The 21032-nt window shown below is 42.9% G+C and overlaps 1 protein-coding gene across 9 annotated transcripts in view; it reads left to right on the plus strand.

Annotated features, from left to right (window-relative positions):
• Positions 1-21032, plus strand: part of slc5a11 (solute carrier family 5 member 11) — a 52781-nt gene that overhangs the window by 1326 nt on the left and 30423 nt on the right. For 3 of the 9 annotated variants that reach the window (XM_068055984.1, XM_068055985.1, XM_068055989.1), the window contains 9 exons: positions 915-986; positions 1080-1184; positions 8166-8225; positions 10561-10665; positions 11170-11275; positions 11491-11571; positions 12716-12921; positions 15887-16022; positions 16127-16234. In XM_068055984.1, coding sequence (XP_067912085.1) covers positions 915-986; positions 1080-1184; positions 8166-8225; positions 10561-10665; positions 11170-11275; positions 11491-11571; positions 12716-12921; positions 15887-16022; positions 16127-16234 — 979 coding nt within the window. The remainder of the gene's footprint in view (positions 1-914; positions 987-1079; positions 1185-8165; positions 8226-10560; positions 10666-11169; positions 11276-11490; positions 11572-12715; positions 12922-15886; positions 16023-16126; positions 16235-21032) is intronic. The other 6 variants (XM_068055986.1, XM_068055992.1, XM_068055988.1 and 3 more) reach the window with 5 other exon arrangements.

The raw sequence follows: 21032 nt of genomic DNA on the forward strand, positions 1-21032 counted from the left end.
ATGCTATAACTGGGGTTGATGAGCAGATAGCATGCAGTTTGCATACTGTCCACCTCAACAGGACCAAGCGGGGGATAACCGCATATCGTGATCCCTGCACTGAATATTGGGTCTAATCGAATTTTTCTCTCATAGAGTACAAAAGCAAGGAAGTTATGCTAAACCTTTATAAACCTTCAACTGGAGTATTGTGTTCAATTCTGGGTATCACACCTTTTAGGAAGGATATCAAGGCCTTAAGAGGATGCAGAAGAGATTTACTAGAATGATACCCAAAATGAGGGACTTTAGATATGTGAAGATACTGGAGAAGCTGGGATTAGTGTTCTTAGAGCAGAAAAGGTTAAGGGGAGATTTGATAGAGGTATTCAAAATCATGAATGGTTTTGATAGAGAAAATAAGGAGAAACTAGTGGCAGCAGGGTCAACAGCCAGAGGATGCAGACCTACGGTGATTGGCAAAAGAACTAGAGTAGACATGAGGAAAAAAAACACATGTAGCGCGTTGTTATCTGGAATGCACTACGTGAAAGGTTGGTGAAATCAGATTCAGTAGTAACTTTCAAAGGAAATTGGATAAATATTTGAAGGGAAAACATTTGCAGAGTTTTGGGGAAAGAGCAGGGGTGTGGGACTAATCGGATAGCCAGCAGAGACACGATGGGCTGAGTGGCCTCCTGTTGTCATAGGAAAATCTCCTGTGTGAAAATGGCAGGAACGGATTGCCCTCCAACTTTTTTTCAGGATGAGGCACCACAAAGATTCCAGATGGACCGTTACACCCATCTGGAGAGCTTTGAGGGTCAGTCTTGGATCGAGGAGAAAGGAATGGATCACTGTTTTGATGTGAGATCTTACAGTCGCTAGAACAAAATTATCTTGGATTAAGAATGACACATTATTGTTTCTGTCAGTCTATGCATAGGACAAAGAGGAACACTGTTAAAGGCTACTTTTTAGCTGGGAAGAACATGGTATGGTGGCCGGTGAGTATTCTGGCTTGTGACCTCATTTGTTGACTGTCGATTATAGAACTTGACACTGACTGGTCTGAGACTTCTTTCACTTTCCTCCTTTAGATTGGAGCATCGCTGTTTGCCAGCAATGTGGGAAGTGGCCATTTCATCGGATTGGCTGGCACAGGAGCAGCCTCCGGGATTGCTGTCAGTGCGTATGAGTTCAACGTGAGCTCCAGTAACACGCTTGTTTTGTTTTATGAGTTAGTATAGAAAGGTTACCTGTTTATAAAGGCTCTCTCTTCCCTCTCCAAGTTGTGTTATATATGTCTTTTATTGTTAACCAAGTAAATCAGGTCATCTAAGGATCACAAGTAAATAAACAGGTTATTTAACCATCTGAAATGATAATAGGATTATAACATCTGTAGCTACACAAGTGACAGCTTGTCTCAAAGATAGCTAACAATGGGTGCAAAATTGGACCTCGGTTCACCTGGTTTTTTTTGGGTACAAATCTGATCCATGGCCTACCAACTTTTGTTGCTAGTTGCACACGACTGAAATGCACAGGGAGTGCATCAGTCATCATGTTATTTAGGACTCCTTAGACTTCCTGAGCTTCAAACCCATTGAAGTGGAGGGCCTAATACCCATTTCAGTTCCCTTTGCTAAACTAGATCACATCTGAAGGTCATGAGTTAAAGCCCCACCCCATAGTCTTCAGCACGTAATCTAGGTACCACTTCAGTGTTGTATTGAGCGCATGCTGTGTTGTTAAAGGTTAAATCTTTTGGACAAAACCCCTGTCTGCTTGTTCAGGTAGACTTAAAAGTTCCCATAATACATTGTTAAGAAGTCCAGGGGAGCTGTCCTGAAGTCCTGCCAATATTTATCCTTGAACGAACATCACCAAGATACATTAACTGGCTCTTTATCTCACGTTTGCAGGATTTAGTTGTGTGCTACACTATATTCCTATATAACAAAATAATTCATTGACTACGAAGTGCTTTGGAACATACTGAGGACAGGAAATAAGATATATAAATGAAAATTCATTCTTTAGCTAGTCAAAAACAAAAAGCATTCGTAAGGGCTAGAAGGCTGGGAACAGACGAAGCCCTTGAGGAATATAAAGAAAGTAGGAAGGAACTTAAGCAAGGAGTCAGGAGGGCTAAAAGGGGTCATGAAAAGTCATTGGCAAACAGGATTAAGGAGAATCCCAAGGCTTTTTATACGTATATAAAGAGCAAGAGGGTAGCCAGGGAAAGGGTTGGCCCACTCAAGGACAGAGGAGGGAATCTATGCGTGGAGCCAGAGGAAATGGGCGAGGTACTAAATGAGTACTTTGCATCAGTATTCACCAAAGAGAAGGACTTGGTGGATGATGAGTCTAGGGAAGGAAGTGTAGATAGTCTGGGTCATGTTGATATCAAAAAGGAGGAGATGTTAGGCGTCTTGAAAAACATTAAGGTAGATAAGTCCCCAGGGCCTGATGGGATCTACCCCAGAATACTGAGGGAGGCAAGGAAGGAAATTGCTGGGGCCTTGACAGAGATCTTTGTATCCTCATTGGCTTCAGGTGAGGTCCCAGAGGACTGGAGAATAGCCAATGTTGCTCCTTTGTTTAAGAAGGGTAGCAAGGATAATCCAGGAAATTACAGGCCGGTGAGCCTTACGTCAGTGGGAGGGAAATTATTAGAGAGGATTCTTCGGGACAGGATTTACTCCCATTTGGAAACAAATGAACTTATTAGCGAGAGGCAGCTTGGTTTTGTGAAGGGGAGGTCGTGTCTCACTAACTTGATTGAGTTTTTTGTGACGAAGATGATTTATGAAGGAAGGGCAATGGATGTTATCTATATGGACTTCAATAAAGCCTTTGACAAGGTCCGTCATGGCAGACTGGTACAAAAGGTGAAGTCACACGGGATCAGAGGGGAGCTGGCAAGATGGATACAGAACTGGCTCGGTCATAGAAGACAGAGGGTAGCAGTGGAAGGGTGCTGTTCTGAATGGAGGGATGTGACTAGTCGTGTTCCGTAGGGATCAGTGCTGGGACCTTTGCTCTTTGTAGTATATATAAATGATTTGGAGGAAAATGTAGCTGGTCTGATTAGTAAGTTTGCGGACGACACAAAGGTTGGTGGAGTTGCGGATAGTGATGAGGATTGTCAGAGGATACAGCAGGATATCGATCGGTTGGAGACTTGGGCGGAGAAATGGCAGATGGAGTTTAATCCGGACAAATGTGAGGTAATGCATTTTGGAAGGTCTAATACAGGTGGGAAGTATACAGTAAATGGCAGAACTCTTCGGAGTATTGACAGGCAGAGCGATCTGGGCGTACAGGTCCACAGATCACTGAAAGTGGCAACGCAGGTGGATAAGGTAGTCAAGAAGGCATACGGCATGCTTGCCTGCATCGGTCAGGGCATAGAGTATAAAAATAGGCAAGTCATGCTGCAGCTGTACAGAACCTTAGTTAGGCCACACTTGGAATATTGCGTGCAATTCTGGTCGCCACACTACCAGAAGGATGTGGAGGCTTTGGAGAGGGTGCAGAGGAGGTTTACCAGGATGTTGCCTGGTCTGGAGGGTATTAGCTATGAGGAGAGATTGGATAAACTCGGATTGTTTTCACTGGAATGACGGAGGTGGAGGGGTGACATGATAGAGGTTTACAAAGTTATGAGCGGCATGGACAGAGTGGATAGTCAGAAGCTTTTTCCCAGGGTGGAAGAGTCAGTTACGAGGATTCATAGGTTTAAGGTGCGAGGGCAAAGTTTAGAGGGGATGTGCGAGGCAAGTTCTTTACACAGAGGGTGGTGAGTGCCTGGAACTTGCTGCCGGGGGAGGTGGTGGAAACAGTTACGATAGTGACGTTTAAGAGGCATCTTGACAAATACATGAATAGGATGGGAATAGAAGGTTACAGACCCCGGAAGTGCAGAAGGTTTTAGTTTAGACAGGCATCAAGATCGGCGCAGGCTTGGAGGGCCGAATGGCCTGGTCCTGTGCTGTACTGTTCTTTGTTCATTGTTTTTTGTTCTTCGTTATAATGAATAAATTGAGGCAAATCTCCAGAATATTGCTGTTACATTACCAATCTACAATATTCAACCCTGACCATTTAGATTCTACAAATAACATTTCAAGTCTATAAAAGCAAAATAATACACTTGTTGGAAATCTGAAATAGAAACAAGAAATGCTGGAAACACTCAGCAGGTCTGGCAGCATCGGTGGAGAGAGAAGCAGAGTTAACATTTCAGGTCAGTGACCCTTCATCAGAACTGGCAAATGTTAGAAATTATTAGGTTTTAAGCAAATAAAGTAGGAGTGGGGCAAGAGGTAACAAAGGTTCAATCTCTCTACACCTCCATCCCCCACCAAGATGGTTTGAGGGCTCTCCGCTTCTTCCTTGAACAGAGGTCCAACCAGTCCCCATCCACCACCCTCCTCCGTTGGCTGAACTTGTTCTCACATTGAACAACTTCTCCTTCAACTCCACCCACTTCCTTCAAGTAAAAAGTGTTGCCAAGGGTACCCGCATGGGTCCTAGTTATGCCTGTCCTTTTGTGGGATATGTTGAACATTCCTTGTTCCAGTCCTACTCAGGACCCTCCCCCAACTCTTATTCTGTTCCATTGATGACTGTATCAGTGCCCTTTCCTGCGTCCGCCCCGAACTGAAAAACGTTATCAACATTGCTTCCAATTTCTCTCACCTTTACATGGTCCATCTCCGACACTTCCCTTCCTTTCCTCGACTTCTCTGTCTCCATCTCGGGGGATAGGCTGTCTACTAATATTCATTATAAGCCCACCGACTCCCACAGCTACCCCGACTACACTTCTTCACACCCTGCCTCCTGTAAGGACTCCATTCCATTCTCCAAGTTTCTCCATCACCCATGCATCTGCTCTGATGATGCTACCTTCCATGACAACGCGTCTGATATGTCTTCCTTTTTCCTCAACCAAGGATTCCCCCCACTGTGGTTGACAGGGCCCTCAACCGTGTCCAGCCCATTTCCTGCACCACTACCCTCACCTCTTCCCCTCCCTCCCAGAACCACGACAGGGCTCCCCTTGTCCTCACTTTCCACCCCACCAGCCTCCACATCCAAAGGATCATCCTCCACCATTTCTGCCACATCCAGTGTGATGCCACTACCAAACGTATCTTCCCCTCCCCTCCCCTGTCAGCATTCCAAAGGGATTGTTCCCTCTGCGACATCCTGGTCCACTCCTCCATTACCCCCAACACCTCGTCCCCTTCCCACAGCACCTTCCCATGCAATCGCAGGAGGTGTAACACCTGCCCTTTTAGGTCCTCTCTCCTCACTATCCAGGGCCCCAAACACTCCTTTCAGGTGAAGCAGCGATTTACTTGTACTTCTTTCAATTTAGTATACTGTATTCGCTGCTCACAGTGTGGTCTCCTCTTCATTGGGGGGACCAAGTGCAGATTGGCTGACTGCTTTGCGGAACACCTCCACTCAGTCTGAAAGCATGACCCTGAGCTTCCGGTTGCTTGCCATTTCAACACTCCCCCCTGCTCTCATGCTCACATCTCTGTCCTGGAATTGCTGCAGTGTTCCAGTGAACATCGACGCAAGCTCGAGGAACAGCACCTCATTTACCGATTAGGCACGCTCAAACTTGCCGGACTGAACATTGAGTTCAATAATTTCAGAGCATGACGGGCTCCCCTTTTTATTTTTAGTTATTTTGTCTTTTTTATTATTTATTATTTTTATTTAGTTTAAATAGTTAAGTGGTTCATCATTCATTTTTTAGCATGTGCCTACCTACTGGTTTTTTTCATGTTTGTGCTTTGGGCCAGGGCAGTTCATTTTTCTGTCATTTAACACGCTCCCGGCACTAACTCTTTGTCTTTCAGCACACCATTAACATACTGTTTGCCTATGCTCCATGACCTTCTGGTCAGTTATTCTCTGTGACCCTCTGTCCTATCAACACCTTGCCTTTTGTTATCTCCCGCCCCACCCCCACTTTATTTGCTTAATACCTATTACATTTCTAACATTTGCCAGTTCTGATGAAAGGTCACTGACCTTAAATGTTAACTCTGCTTCTCTCTCCACAGATGCTGCCAAACCTGCTGAGTATTTCCAGCATTTCTTGTGTTTACACTTCAGGTCTAGTCTGGTGTTACATAAAGTATTCAAATCATCTGTCTATGTTTACTCTTATTACCCTGATCTGTTGTTAGTTAGGCATTTGCCAAGTTCCTTTTTAAAGTAATTAATGAATAGAATAACTTTTTAACACATTTTCAATACTACGTGGGAAAGAAATTTCTGATTTTCAGAGAGTTCACAAGATAATTATAGATCATTCATCCAACAGTCCAACATTGCTGCATCTAACTCTTCCTTAAATGGTTGCAGACCTTTTGAATATGGTCATTATATTGGCCTGTTCGCAATCTACTTATTCAATGTCCAGTGACTCCCTCATTATTCAAGAAGGGTATCAGGGATAAACCAGGTAATTATAGGCCGGTGAGTCTATTGGAAAATATTCTGAGGGACAGGATTAATCTCCACTTGGAGAGGCAGGGATTAATCAAGGATAGTCAGCATGGCTTTGTCAGGGGAGATCATGTCTAACAAATTTGATTGAATTTTTCGAGGAGATGACTAAGTGTGTAGATGAGGGCAAAGCAGTTGATGTAGTCTACATGGACTTCAGAAAGGCTTTTGATAAGGTCCCATATGGGAGATTGGTCAAGAAGGTAAGAGCCGATGGGATCCAGGGCAATTTGGCAAATTGGATCCAAAATTGGCTTCGTGGCAGGAGGCAGATAGTAATGGTCGAGGGTTGTTTTTGTGATTGGAAGCCTGTGACCAGTGGTGTACCACAGGGACCGTTGCTGGGACCCTTGCCATTTGTAGTGTACATTAATGATTTAGACGTGAATATAGGAGGTATGATCAGTAAGTTCACAGATGACACGAAAATTGGTGGTGTCGTAAATACTGAGGAGGAAAGCTTTAGATTACAGGACGATATAGATAGGCTGGTAAAACGGGCAGATGGAATTTAATCCTGAAAAGTGTGAGGTGATGCATTTTGGGAGGTGTAACAAGGCAAGGGAATATACAATGGATGGTAGGACATGAGGAAGTACAGAGGGTCAGAGGGACCTTGGTGTACTTGTCCAAAGATTACTGAAGGCAGCAGCACAGGTAGATAAGGTGGTTAGGAATGCATATGGGATACCTGCCTTTATTAGCCGAGGTATAGAATATAAGAGCAGGGGGGTTATGATGGAGCTGTATAAAATGCTAGTTTGGCCACAGCTGGAGTACTGTGTATAGTTCTGGTTGCCACACTATAGGAAGGATGTGATTGCACCGGAGAGGGTGCAGAGGAGATTCACCAGGATGTTGCCTGGGCTGGAGCATTTCAGCTATGAAGAGAGATTGGATAGGCTTGGGTTGTTTTCCTTAGAGCACAGAAGGCTGAGAGGGGACCTGATTGAGGTATGCAAAATTATGAGGGGCATAGATAGGGTAGATAGGAAGAAACTTTTTCCCTTAGCGGTGGTGTCAATAACCAGGGGGCATAGATTTAACGTAAGGGACAGGAGGTTTAGAGGGGATTTAAGAAAAAAAATTTTCACCCAGTCGGTGGTTGGAATCTGGAACACACTGCCTGAAGGGGTGGTAGAGGCAGGAACCCTCACAACATTTAAGAAGTATTTAGATGAGCACTTGAAACGCCATAGCATACAAGGCTATGGGCCAAGTGCTGGAAAATGGGATTAGAATAGATAGGTGCTTGATGGCCGGCACGGACACGATGGACCGAAGGGCCTATTTCTGTGCTGTATAACTCTATGACTCATAATGATTGTTAATGCCTCGCTCAGTACACTGGGATAAATACCATTCCCTCCTTCCATTTGTGTTGTTTTAAATCGATTCAACTTGTCTAGAGCTTTGTCTTATTTTATTTCAACGTCTTCGGTCGGGGGCTGAGGGTGTGGTCACAGTGAGGGGGAGGCAGGTCATGGGTGGGCATCGGTGACCGTCAGGGGGCAGTCACTTGGGTGGGAGGTGGTCACTGGGGTGAAGGTTACTGTTGCCTGAAAGCGTAAGACCATAACATTTGGTAATAGAATCTTCTTGCTCCAGTTATACTGTAGTAATTTCTCCTTTTCTTTTTCTAGGGAATGATTATTCTGATCCTGCTGGCATGGTTTTTTCTCCCCATCTACATTGCAGCTGAGGTAAAGTTTTTCAACTTTTCTCGAACAAACTGGTCACCTCCGTTCACTGGAAAATTTCTGATTTCCACTTTTTATTTGATCTCTCCTCGGTTTCTCTGGGCAGAAAGTAAGCAGTTTAACCAGGTGTTACAATCCTCCTGATTACAATCAATTTTAGGAGATTTTATTTGACTGAGCAGCTCTCTGTTGAGATCTCTCTCTGTTTACGAGGGATCAGTTCCACTAGCACGGAAAGTGCATGCAGTGGCTTTCGTGGAATTCCCTCCCAATTGGCACAGTAGGTGATCTCCAGCCAGCTGTAAAGGCAGTTCTAAAACATGTAGGAAGATAGGAATTTCTAGACAAGAAAAGACCAAGGAACATCTAATTCGCCTTCTACATGATACAACGATAATAGGGTGCTTGACTTATTGCGTCAATCAATGTTAAAAAAAACCTTGCATTTCACAACTTCAGGATCTCCCAAAATGCAAAACTAATTTAGTTTTTTTTGAAGTATAGACACTGTTGCAGCAGTCAATTTATGCAGAGCAAAGTCCAACAAAATGAACAATTTTTAAAAATGATGTTGGTTGAGGGATAAATATTGGGTGGGCCATCATCAAAAACTTACATTTTTATAGCACCTTTAACATAATAAAATGTCCCAAGGTACTTCATTGGAGCATTATAAAACAAAATATGACACCGAGTCACAAACGGAAATATTAGGTCAGATGACCAAAAGTTTGGTGAAATAGGTCGGAGGATAGAGAGGTGGAGAGGGAGGGAATTCCAGAGCTTAGGGCCGAGACAACTGAGTGATTAAAATCAGGGATTCATAATTAGAGGAGTGCAGATATCCTGGAGGGTTGTAGGGCTGGAGGAGATTACAGAGATAGGGAGAGACAAGGCCATGGAGGGATTTGAGAACAAGGATGAGAATTTTAAAATCAAGATGTTGCTTAAGGGGGAGGCAGTGAAGGTCAGCGAACACAGGGGTGATGGGTGAATGGGACTTGGTGCAAGTTAAGACACGAGCAGCAGAATTTTGGATGACCTTAAGTTTATGGAGCGTAAAATGTGAGAGACCAGCCAGGAAAGCATTGGAATAGTCAAGTCTGGAGGTAACAAAGGCATGAATGAGGGCTACAGCAGCAGATGAGCTGAGACAGGGGTGTAGTCAGATGATGTTATGGAGGTGGAAATAGGCAGTCTTAGTGATAGCACAAATATGAGGTCAGAAGCTCATCTCTGGGTCAAATGTGACACCAACGTTGCAAACAGATTGGCTTAAACTCAGATTGTTGCCTGGGAGAGGGATGGAGTCGATAGCTAGGGAATGAAGTTTGGAGCAGGGACTGAAAACATTGGCTTCAGTCTTTTCAATATTTAATTGGAGGAAATTTCTGCTCATCCAGTGCTGGATGTCGGATAAACTGTCTGATAATTTAGCAACAGTGGAAGAGTCAAGAGAGGTGGTGATGAGGTAGAGCTGTGTGTCATCAGCGTACATGTGAAAACTAATGCCATGCTTCTGAATGATGTCGCCGAGGGGCAGCGTGTAGACAAGAAATAGGAGAGGGCCAAGGATATATCCTTGGGGGACACCAGAGGTAACGTGCGCGGGTGTGAAGAGAAGCCATTGCAAGTGATTCTCTGGCTACGATTAGATAAATAAGAATGGAACAAGGTGAGAACTGTCCCACCCAGCTAGACAACAGTGGAAAGGCACTGGAGGAGGATGGTGTGTCAAAGGCTATTGACAGATCATAGGATGCCATTCATGACTTTGACAAGTTGTTGCAATACTGTGACAGGGGTGGAAACCTGATTGGAGGGATTCAAACATGGAGCTCTGGGAAAGATAAGAATGGATTTAGGATCCCTTCCACATCTTTTAACCACTGCCATGGGATCTTTTACATTCACCTAAGAGGGCGGACAAGGTCTTAGTTTCATATCTCATTTGAAAGACAGCACCTCTGTCTTAGCATTGCAGTGGAGCATCAGCCTACTATCAAGCGCTCAAGCCTCCAGAGTGGGGCTTCAACCCACAACCTTAAGACTCCAAGGCAAGAGTGCTACCAATGAGTCATGACTGGCACAATATCCAATGACACCTTTTCATAGCTGCCTGACCTGTGGTGACTTCCTGTTATTTTCATGGACAGTCCATTTCAATTTCTCCTTCATCTAATGGGTGGGCCTGTGATTCACTTTCGCTGCACTAATCTCTCTTGCTTTGGAAATGTTCCAAAAGAACTCCCCCCTGCCTCGTTTCCTTCTGATTCCCGTGTAATTGGCTCCGTTCTATCAGTGTTATAATAGAGATGAATATATTCTCTCTCTGCAGGTCACTACTATGCCTGAATATTTACTAAAACGATTTGGAGGCCAAAGGATTCGGCTCTTTATTGCAATTCTCTATTTGTTCATCTATATATTCACAAAGATATCTGTAAGTATGCAATTTTGAAAAGGCCAACTGAAGACTGTGTAGCAACACTTCCATTGCAGGAAAACAGTGTATTGCTACATCTGCAGGACACACACCAAGGATTAGCAAATTCAAACTGTACGAACCTAACCTGAAATTATTACGAGTGGAATAAGGAAGAAAAGCTGCACATGCCCTGTAGGAAGAATCTCTGGGAGGAATATAGCATTGAGAAACAGATTGATGCAAAGGAGCGAAGAGAAATGTACAAATGACTGAAACAGAAACTGAGCAGTATCACTTGTATAAAGGCTATGGGGTTAGTGCAGGTGCATGGGATTGAGGACTGCTAGAGTGAAGAATAAATACTATGTGGCATCACTTATATATAAGCACAATATATAACTCTCCTCCCAAACCCAGCAGTATAAATCACTGAATGGGTGGAATTTGAGCTCGACTGTGGGGGTTATGTGGTGACATATTGCTGAGTAATGTATCTTGTGGTAAATGTATTGTGTGCAGGTTGATATCTATGCTGGAGCTGTCTTTATTCAACAAGCTCTTCACTGGAACTTGTATATCGCAGTGATTGGATTACTGGCAATCACCACTCTCTACACTGTTGGAGGTAGGTTTGAGAAATTGCACATTCTCCCCCTGTGAAGCGTAATGATATGTTAATACAGCCACACCATCCTGTCACAGTATCTGCCCCAGAAATTCTCATCTCTCTCCTGATTCCAGTTGAGGTTACATCATCATTCTTTTTATGTGTTTTTTTAAAAGGTGGTGATATTTGCACCAACCGAGTGCAGCTTAGTTTTGCTTTATCTTATTTGACAGGTGGACTGGCGGCTGTAATATACACTGATGCGCTACAGACAGTGATCATGCTGATTGGAGCTCTGATCCTCATGGGATATGGTAAGTGCACTTGAATGGAGTGTCCAATGTTAGAACTTGCAGTGATATGAATCAAAACTGACTCTCTGCTGCACTGGACTGGCACAAAGAGGGTTGATACCAGTCATATGGTAAAAGCCGATACCAGTCACAAAGTTTGGGCCAATACCCATCACATTATTGGAGCTGATATTAAAGGAATGGAGGAGCCAACTGCATTTATAAAGGCAGTCTTGTTGCTGGATTGTTCTGCCCCGAGTCACTGCTTGACCCGGTACTTATGAGGTCTCTAATCTCATTTTCAACACATTATTAAGTTCACTGATTCCACAGTCTTGTGGGGAGAGAGGGTCAGGAATAGGGTTGCAATGCTAGCAGCAGTTCTCCAAACCGCATTCCCTTTGAGCACAGGTTCATTGAAATCTGATAACGATTGTGGATATTTTCCAGGGAGAGATTTCCAGGTAGAGATAGTCTTTGCTTCTTTGGAAGATGTGGTTATATTGGGTCCAGTATCCTGTTACAGTGAGAGCTGGGCAATTCACACTGTCACTTCTCACCGTTGTGACTAGGATATTGAATTTGTTAGAATACTACAAGAATAATGTTTGCATAAAATTAAATGTATCCTGGAAACTGATAAATTCAGAGATTTCACTTTGTTCCTGAACTGTCTCCAAGCTGATGCCTCCTCACTCATAAAAAATGTAACAGGGGATTCAAACCAGTGATGCCTCACATAGTGAGGTCCCAGTGCACCTCAGTGGGTGAATATTGCTCAGAGGCATAGTGCGTCCTCACAGGAAGAGAATGAAAACTACCTGCAACTTCGCTTGAGCTTCTCATTGCAGTGAGCTCAGAATAACCCATATAATGCAATATCACCAATTGCTAGGGAGAGAAAGGGGGAGCGAAGAAAACCTTTAAAAATGAGGTAGAAAGGAAATAGAAGATCCCTTTTACACAAAAGGATAGTCTTCATTAAATGGCTCTGTACAAAGATTGTGTCTTCAAAAACATTCCAAAGGAATTCTTTTTTTAAAGTGGTGTTGGATACTTTTTTGTATGGTGTTATTTGGCTTCCAGAGTACAAATTCAGCCTTCAGTTAACTGGATGGAAGTGTATTTTTCTGCTAGTTCAATGAAACAAGTCTCTGCTCTACAGCTTTCGTTAAAGTTGAAGGTTACTCAGGCCTTCAGGAAATGTATTTCCATGCCATTCCAAGTGTCCGTGACCTCAACACAACCTGTGGCCTCCCGAGAAAAGACGCTTTCCACATTTTTCGTGATCCTGTGACCTCTGACTTTCCTTGGCCAGGTGTATTGATTGGAATGACTATCCCTTCCATCTGGTATTGGTGCACTGATCAGGTACCATCCTATAGTTACTATTAGTAATAGTATGTCATACCTCAACCTTCTCTTCTGAGCTTTCGAAACTAAACTTGGAGTCGCCTATTGCTATTTCCTGCCTTAACACATTGCCTCTTCTATGCTTGTGTATACGATTGGCTCGAATTCACTACGTTTTTAAAATCTTCTCTCAGCACAAACTAGCTGGGGGATGAAACTGAATGCATTGGGCCCAGACTAATTTCTCGGTCATTGCGTTTGCTTCTCACTCCATCTGCCTCCTTACTGATCTGTTACTACTGATTATAATTTCATGGGCTGGACTGGGAAAAGGTTTCTGTATGTTTGAGGAAGGGAAGGATAGGAATCTTTAGACAGTCCATTGATGATTTTTCCTCATGTCGCTGTTGCTTCTTTTGCCATTCACCTTATATCGGTGTCCTTTGGTTCTCAACCCTTCCATCAATAAGAACAGTTCCTTATCTACTCTGTCCAGACACCTCATGATTTAGAAAACATCTATCAAATCTCCTTTCAACCTTCTCTTCTCCAAGGAGAACAGCCCCAGCTTCTCCAATCTATCCACATAACTGAAGTCCCTTATCCTTGGAACCATTCTCGTAAGTCTTTTCTGTACCCTCTCTAATACTTTCACATCCTTCCTAAAGTGTAGTGCCCAGAATTTGACACAATACTCCAAGTGAGGCCGAACCAGCACTTTATACAGGTTTACCGTAACTTCCTTGATTTTGTATTCTATGCCTCTATTTATAAAGCCCAGGATCCCATATGTTTTATTAACCACATTCTCAACCTGCTCTGCTGTCTTCAATGATTTGTGCGCATATATGCCCAGGTCCCTTCACTCCTGTACCCACTTTAGAATTGCAGCTGTTATTTCACATTGCCTCTCCTCTTTCTTCCTACTAAAATGTATCATTTCACACTTCTCTGCATTAAATTTCATCTGCCACTTGTCTTCCCATTCCATCAGTCAGTCTGTGTCCTCTTGAAGTCTATTAATATCCTCCTCACAGTTCACAATACTTCCAAATTTTGTGTCATCCTCAAATTTTGAAATTGTGCCCTGTACACCCAAGTTTAGGTCATTAATATACATCAAAAAAGCAGGGGGCCTAACACTGATCCCTGGGGAATCCCACTATTTACCTTCTTCCTGTCCGAAACGTAACCATTCACCACTAATTCACTAGGGCGGCACAGTGGCGCAGTGATTAGCACCGCAGCCTCACAGCTCCAGCGACCCGGGTTCAATTCTGGGTACTGCCTGTGTGGAGTTTGCAAGTTCTCCTTGTGCCTGCGTGGGTTTCCTCCGGGTGCTCCGGTTTCCTCCCACATGCCAAAGACTTGCTGGTTGATAGGTTAATTGGCCATTATAAATTGCCCCTAGTATAGGTTGGTGGTAGGGGAATGTAGGGACAGGTGGGGATGTGGTAGGAATATGGAATTAGTGTAGGATTGGTATAAATGGGTGGTTGATGGTCGGCACAGACTCGGTGGGCCGAAGGGCCTGTTTCAGTGCTGTATCGCTAAACTAAACTAAACTAATCTTTGTTTCCTGTCACTCAGCCAGCTTCGTACCAATGATGCTACTGTCCCTTTTTTTTCCATGGGCTTCAGTTTTGCTGACAAGCCTGTCATATGGCACTTTATCAAACTGACACAAAGATTGGTAAGAAAGTAACTTGTGGAGGACATAAGGGGGCTACAAAGGGATAGAGATAGGTTAAGACATGGCAAATGGAATATAATATGGGAAAGTGTGAAATTGTCCACTTTGGCAGGAAGAATAAAAAAGAAGCATATTATCTAAATGGTGAGAGATTGCAGAGCTCTGAGATGCAGAGGGATCTGGGTGTCCTTGTGCATGAATCGCAAAAGGTTAGTATGCAGGTACAGCACATAATTAGGAAAGATAATAGAATATTATTGTTTATCGCAAGGGGAATTGAATACAAAGGTAGGGAGGCTGTGCTTCAGTTGTACAGGGCATTGGTGAGACCACATCTGGAGTACTGTGTACTGTATTGGTCTCCTTACTTAAGTAAGGATGTAAATGCATTGGATGCAGTACAGAGAAATTTTACTAGACTAATACCTGGAATGGGCAGGCTGTCTTATGAGGGAAGATTGGACAGGCTAGGCTTGTATCCGCTGGAATTTAGAAGAGTAAGAGGCGACTTGATTGAAACATATAGGATCCTGACGGGTCTTGACAGGGTGGATGTGGAAGGGATGTTTCCCCTTGTGGGAGAATCTAGAACTAGAGGTAACTTTTTAAAAATAAGGGGTCACCCATTTAAGACAGAGATGAGGAGAAATTTTTTCTCTCAGAGGGTCATGAATCTTTGGAATTCTCTTCCTCAAAAGGCGGTGGAAGCAGAGTCTTTGAATATTTTTAAGCAAGGGAATGGAAGGTTATCGGAGGTAGGTGGAAATGTGGAGTAATCAGTTCAGCCATGAACTTATTGAATGGCAGAGTAGGCTCGAAGGGCCAAGTGGCCTACTCCTGCTCCTAATTTGTATGTTCGTATGTTCATATGATGACTACTGCCAGCATTTGTGGACACAGGTCATTGGTCCCATCTATAATTTCAGAAGAATGATTCAGTATCATCCCGTTTTGTTTCTTTTTCTCAATAACTATTTTTTTCTGAGTAGCTGTCCCTGTGCTGGTGCTTGTTCAAGTAAAATTCCAAGCAGAAGATGTTGATGAAGTGTCAATAGTTTCAGACCTGGAAGTGGCAACCGGGGGCAATTATTAGATTGTTTAGAAGTGAAATTGTCTTAACATCAGGCCTAAGTTGATGTCTGAAGAAGTGACCCCAGTGTTCTGATGAAGGGTACACATCTGAAATATCATAACCTCTCTTTACAGATAAATTTTTGGTCTTTGAATTTCAGATTTCCACCATTTGCAATATTGTGTTCAATGATCCTGTCATGTTGTGTTAAACTTCAGGTCATCGTCCAGAGGTCACTCTCTGCCAAGACACTGCTTCATGCCAAAGGTGGCTCCTTGTTTGCTGTCTACTTGAAAATCTTGCCCGTTTTCATAATGGTGCTTCCAGGCATGATCAGCCGAGTGCTGTTTGTGGGTAAGTGTGAGGAGATGTCTGTACTTTGGGCATTGTCAGAATTTCATGGAGTGACATCTTCCTTATACTCAAAACTTTTACCTGTATCGTCATTTATGTTTTAGACGAGGTGGCTTGTGCTGATGCTGATACCTGTCGCAGAATTTGTGGGAATGCAGTTGGTTGCTCGGATATTGCCTACCCAAAGCTAGTAATGGAGTTGCTGCCAGGAGGTACAAACAATCCAATTACATAGAATTTGCAGCACAGAAACTGGTCTATGCTGGTGTTTATGCTCTACACTAGCCTCCTTGTTCTCTATTTACTTCAATCCACCCTATCAGCAAATCCCATTCCTTTTTTCCTCATGTACTTATTTAACTCCTCCTTAAATGCATCTATGCTAGTCACCTGAACCACTCCGTGTAGGTGTGATTTCCACATTCTCACCACTGTCTGAGTGGAGAATTAATCAGGGACAGTGTGAAAAGTAGCTATCAGCAAAAATGATTTATTGTCACTGTGATGTTTCTCTTGATCCAGGGATAAACCTTGTGTTCTGCTCTTCCCATCAGACCATTCGAGTGGACCTGGCATTTCTTGAAGCTGCTGGATCCCAACAGGTCCTTCCATTAAAACCATCATTAGCATAAACAGTGCCAGAAAGTTAATCTGGGAATATTCTTACTAATACCCTTTAGGAGACTTTTTTCTTCTAAGCTACATGATCGTCCTTTTTTTCTCACACAGATGGATTGCCATCTTTAGTTCTTATTTCTAATTCCCTTCCAGGAGAAAGTATCTCAACTGGTGTGTGGGAGTGAAAGGGCAAGTTGACACAGGGGTCAGATTGAAGAGTTGTGGCAGAGGATCGTAGTCCAGGAACTTATGAGGGGGATTTACCGTCACATCCTCCCCATCTTCATCATAATTTTCTTAGTCTGTTTTTGGGGCAGTTTCTTAGAGCAGCATGTTCTAGAGCCAACCAGAGAGCAGGCTACTCTAGATTTGGTAATGTGTAACAAGACAGGATTAATTAATGACCTCATAGTGAAGGGCCCCTAGGTAGCAGTGATCACAACATGATTTAATTATGCATTCAGTTTGAGGGTGAGAAGAGTGGATCTAAGACTAGTCTTTTAAACTTAAGTAAGGGTAATTATGAGGGTTTGAAGACAAAGCTGGCTAATTAAACTGGGAAATTAGGTTAAGGGATCGGTCAGTAGAGATGCAGTGGCAGACATTTAAGGAGATATTTCATAACACTCAGCAAAGATACATTCTAGTGAGAAAGAAAGACTCTAAGGGAAGGACGCACCATCTGTGGATAACTAAGGAAATTAAAGATGGTATCAAATTGAAAGAGAAAGCGTCCAATTGAACGAAAAGTAGAGGCAGGTCAGAAGATTGAACAAAATATAAAAAACAGCAAAGTATGACTAAAGGAATATTGAGATAGAAATTGAAGTACGATAGAAAGCTAGGTAGAAATATAAAAACGAATAATAAGAGTTTCTACAGGTATTTCAAAGTGAATGTTGGTTCTGTAGAGAGTGAGTCTGGGGAGTTAATAATGGAAAATAAGGAAATGACAGAGGAATTGAACAGATATTTTGCATCTGTCTTCACTCTGGAGGATATAAATATCATCCCACAAATAATTGTGATTCAAGAGTTGAAAAGAAGGAGGAACATAAAACAATTACTATTATCAGGGAAAGGGTACTGAGAAAATTATTATAACTAAAGGCTGACAAGTCCCTAGGTCCTGATGGACTTCATTCTTGGGTCTTAAAAGAAGTGATTGCTGAGATAGTGGATGCATTGGTTTTAATTTTCCCAAATTCCCTTGATTCTGGAAAGGTCCCATAAGATTGGAAAATAGCGAATGTAACTCTGCTATTCAAGAAAGGAGGAAGACAGAAAGCAGGAAACGACAGGCCAGTTAGCTTAACATCTGTCATAGTGAAAACAAAGTGATTCCTGACAATGCAGCCGGCCGCTGACGTCTTCAGGCTGCGCCAAGATGTGCACATGCGCAGATCGGCTCCTGCTCTCTGTGCGTGCGTGGCATTCCGACTTGCCAGGACTGGTTAGCACATGCGCCGACAACGTCATCACGTAACATGTACATCTTCGTGCAACGCGTCTTGTTGGCTCCGCTCCCTACCACGCCGCTCTCTCTCCCCCCCCCACCACCTCACCGCTCTCTCTGGCCGCTCCGCTCCATCCCCTACCCCGCCTCGCCCACCCCCCGCCACCTGCTCTCTCCCCCCCCACCACCCACTCTCTCCCCCATCCCTCCAGATGCTAGCTCAAGGCAGCGCCGCTTCCCTCCTCTCTGCCACATGCTCCTACATCGCCTTGCTTCTTAGGGCGGCGCGGTGCGGGAAGGAAGCAGGAGGCAGAGAGCGAGTGGCCAGAGCGGAATGGCACTGAAATCAATTAGAATTGTGCAGCACTGTCAGAGGTACTATACTTTAGATTTCTATTGCGTGCCATCATAGGTTTACTTTGTCATTCTGTGATTATTTGAGCAGCGTCATCTTTAGTCCTGGCAGCTGCCTTAACATCACAGACTGTGACGTTTAAGTGAAACAGGCTGCATTTGTGCATGTGCCAGTGCAGCGCCGCCTAGTGGTTGCGTTGTCAGCAAATGCAGCCTAGTGAAAATGCTGGAATTTATTATTAAGGCGGTTATAGCAGGTCATTTCGGAAAACTCAATGCAATCAGGCAGAGTCAACATGGTTTTGTGAAAGGGAAATCGTGTTTAACTAATTTGAAGAAGTAACAAGCAATGTGGATAAAGGAGAACCTGTGGATGTGGTGTACTTAGATTTCCAGAAGGCATTTGACAAGGTGCCATATCAACAGTTACTAAACAAAATAAGAGCCTATGGTGTAGAGGGTAGCATAGCAGCATGGATAGAGGATTGGTTAGCTAACAGGAAACAGAGAGTAGACATAAATGGATCCTTTTCAGGTGGCAAACTGTAACTAGTGGAGTGCCACAAGGAACAGTGCTGGTGTCTCAACTATTTATAATCTATATCAATGGCTTGGATGAAGGGACAGAAATTATGGTTGCTAAAATTGCTGATGACACAAAGATAGGTAGGAGAGTAAGTTGTGAAGAGGGTATAGGGATATGGATAGGTTAAATGAATGGGCAAAGATTTGGCAGATGGAGTATTATGTGGGAAAGTGTGAACTTGTCCACTTTGGCTGGAAGAATAGAAAAGCAACATATTATTTAAATGGAGAGAGATTGAGAACTCTGAGCTGCAGAGGGATCTGGGTGTCCTAGTACATGAAACACAAAAGGTTAGTATGCAGGTACAGCAAGCGATTAAGAAGGCAAATGCAATATTGTCATTTATTGCAAGGGAAATGGAATATAAAAGTAGAGATGTTTTGCTACAGTTGTACAGGGCATTGGTGAGACCACATTGTGAACAGTTTTCATCTCCTTACTTAAGAAACAATTGGAAGCAGTTCAGAGAAGGTTCACTTGACTGATTCCTGGGGTGAGTGAGTTATCTTATTGGATGAGATTGGACAGGTTTGGTCTGCATTCGGTGGAGTTTAGAAGGATGAGAGGTGATATTATTGAAACATATAAGATCCTGAGGGGACTTGACAGGTGAATGTTGAAAGGATGTTTCCCCTTGTGTGAAGACAAAAACTAGAGGGCACAGTTTAAAATCAGGGGTCTCCTATTTAAGACAGAGAGATGAGGAGAATTTTTTTCTCTCAGAGGGTCGCTATTAAAACCCTTGTTAAAGCTTGTTAAAACCCTCCACCAGTATCAATAAGTGTCTACTTATAAGTGCTCAAGTAAGACCCTAATTAACACCCTCCAGCTGTATCTAATCAAATAATTGATACACAATTAACAGAGTAACAGATTCCCTTCTTCCTTTTATAATACAACTTGGATTAACATGCTCAAAGAACATTTCAAAATAAATTCCATATTGGGTACAAAGTATTACATTGTGAGATGCCCCTCCTCTAGCACCCCTAACAATTTCTTTGTACGAGCATTTCTTTTTGTGAAACAATTGGATAGCTGATGACTTACATCTACCCATTTAAGTTTGGAGATTTCTTTTCTCTCCAGAATTTATTTCAATCCAGCAAGGTCAATACGTAGTCTTTTCTCACTCACACTTTTTGTAGAGTGTACATTGTCCCACAAAGAATGATTATCCACATAACTTTCAACGGGTATCTTATCTTCAGTATGTCCCTTGTTCAGAATTTCACCCAAAATATTTGACAAATATCCATATCGACTGATCCATTGCCTCCACAAGACCCAGTGTTTCCACAGCTAAAGTGCCTTTAACGATCCATTTCATTTTCTTAGCCTCTCAAGCTTAAGGACAATATTTTCCATTTGCACCTATCAGAAATATTATGAAACCAACTCGAATACCCATCAGCAAAATTAGCATGTGAAGCATCACTAAAGATTATCAGCTTCATGTTCTTTGGGTCACCTAAGGATGGGAACTTCAGTACACATTTCTCCAGGTGTAGCTTTTTTTAATGTTTTATTTCCCCATAAAACATTCTCAACTTTTGGATGTTTCATCATCGTGCTTAACTCCAGCACATCAAAACTCGCATCAGGCCGAGTCTGAGAGCACAAGCAGTTTAATTGACGAATCAAACCTTGCAATTGTTCAGTCTCTGCTTTAGATACATCATCATCCTTCTGTGATGACCTAACACAATTAACTGGGATGAGAGTAACACTCTCTAAATAGGATTGTTGATTTAAAGTTATTCCATACTTAGTCTGCTTACTATCTAAACCAATATATTTAAAGGCCCCACAAGCCTGATTCCAAATCTTAAATTCTGCCCTAATCTTATTGATAACATATTTCTCAAAATCTGCAGTACCACCCCATAAGAAATCATCAACATGCATCATGAAAATGCCTGAAAGTTTCCCTTTATGATACCAATAAAACATCACAGGATCTGCTTTTAGTTGAACACAACCAATTTTCAATAAA

Source organism: Heterodontus francisci, chromosome 24 (assembly GCF_036365525.1).
Source record: "Heterodontus francisci isolate sHetFra1 chromosome 24, sHetFra1.hap1, whole genome shotgun sequence".
NCBI classification, from domain to species: domain Eukaryota; kingdom Metazoa; phylum Chordata; class Chondrichthyes; order Heterodontiformes; family Heterodontidae; genus Heterodontus; species Heterodontus francisci.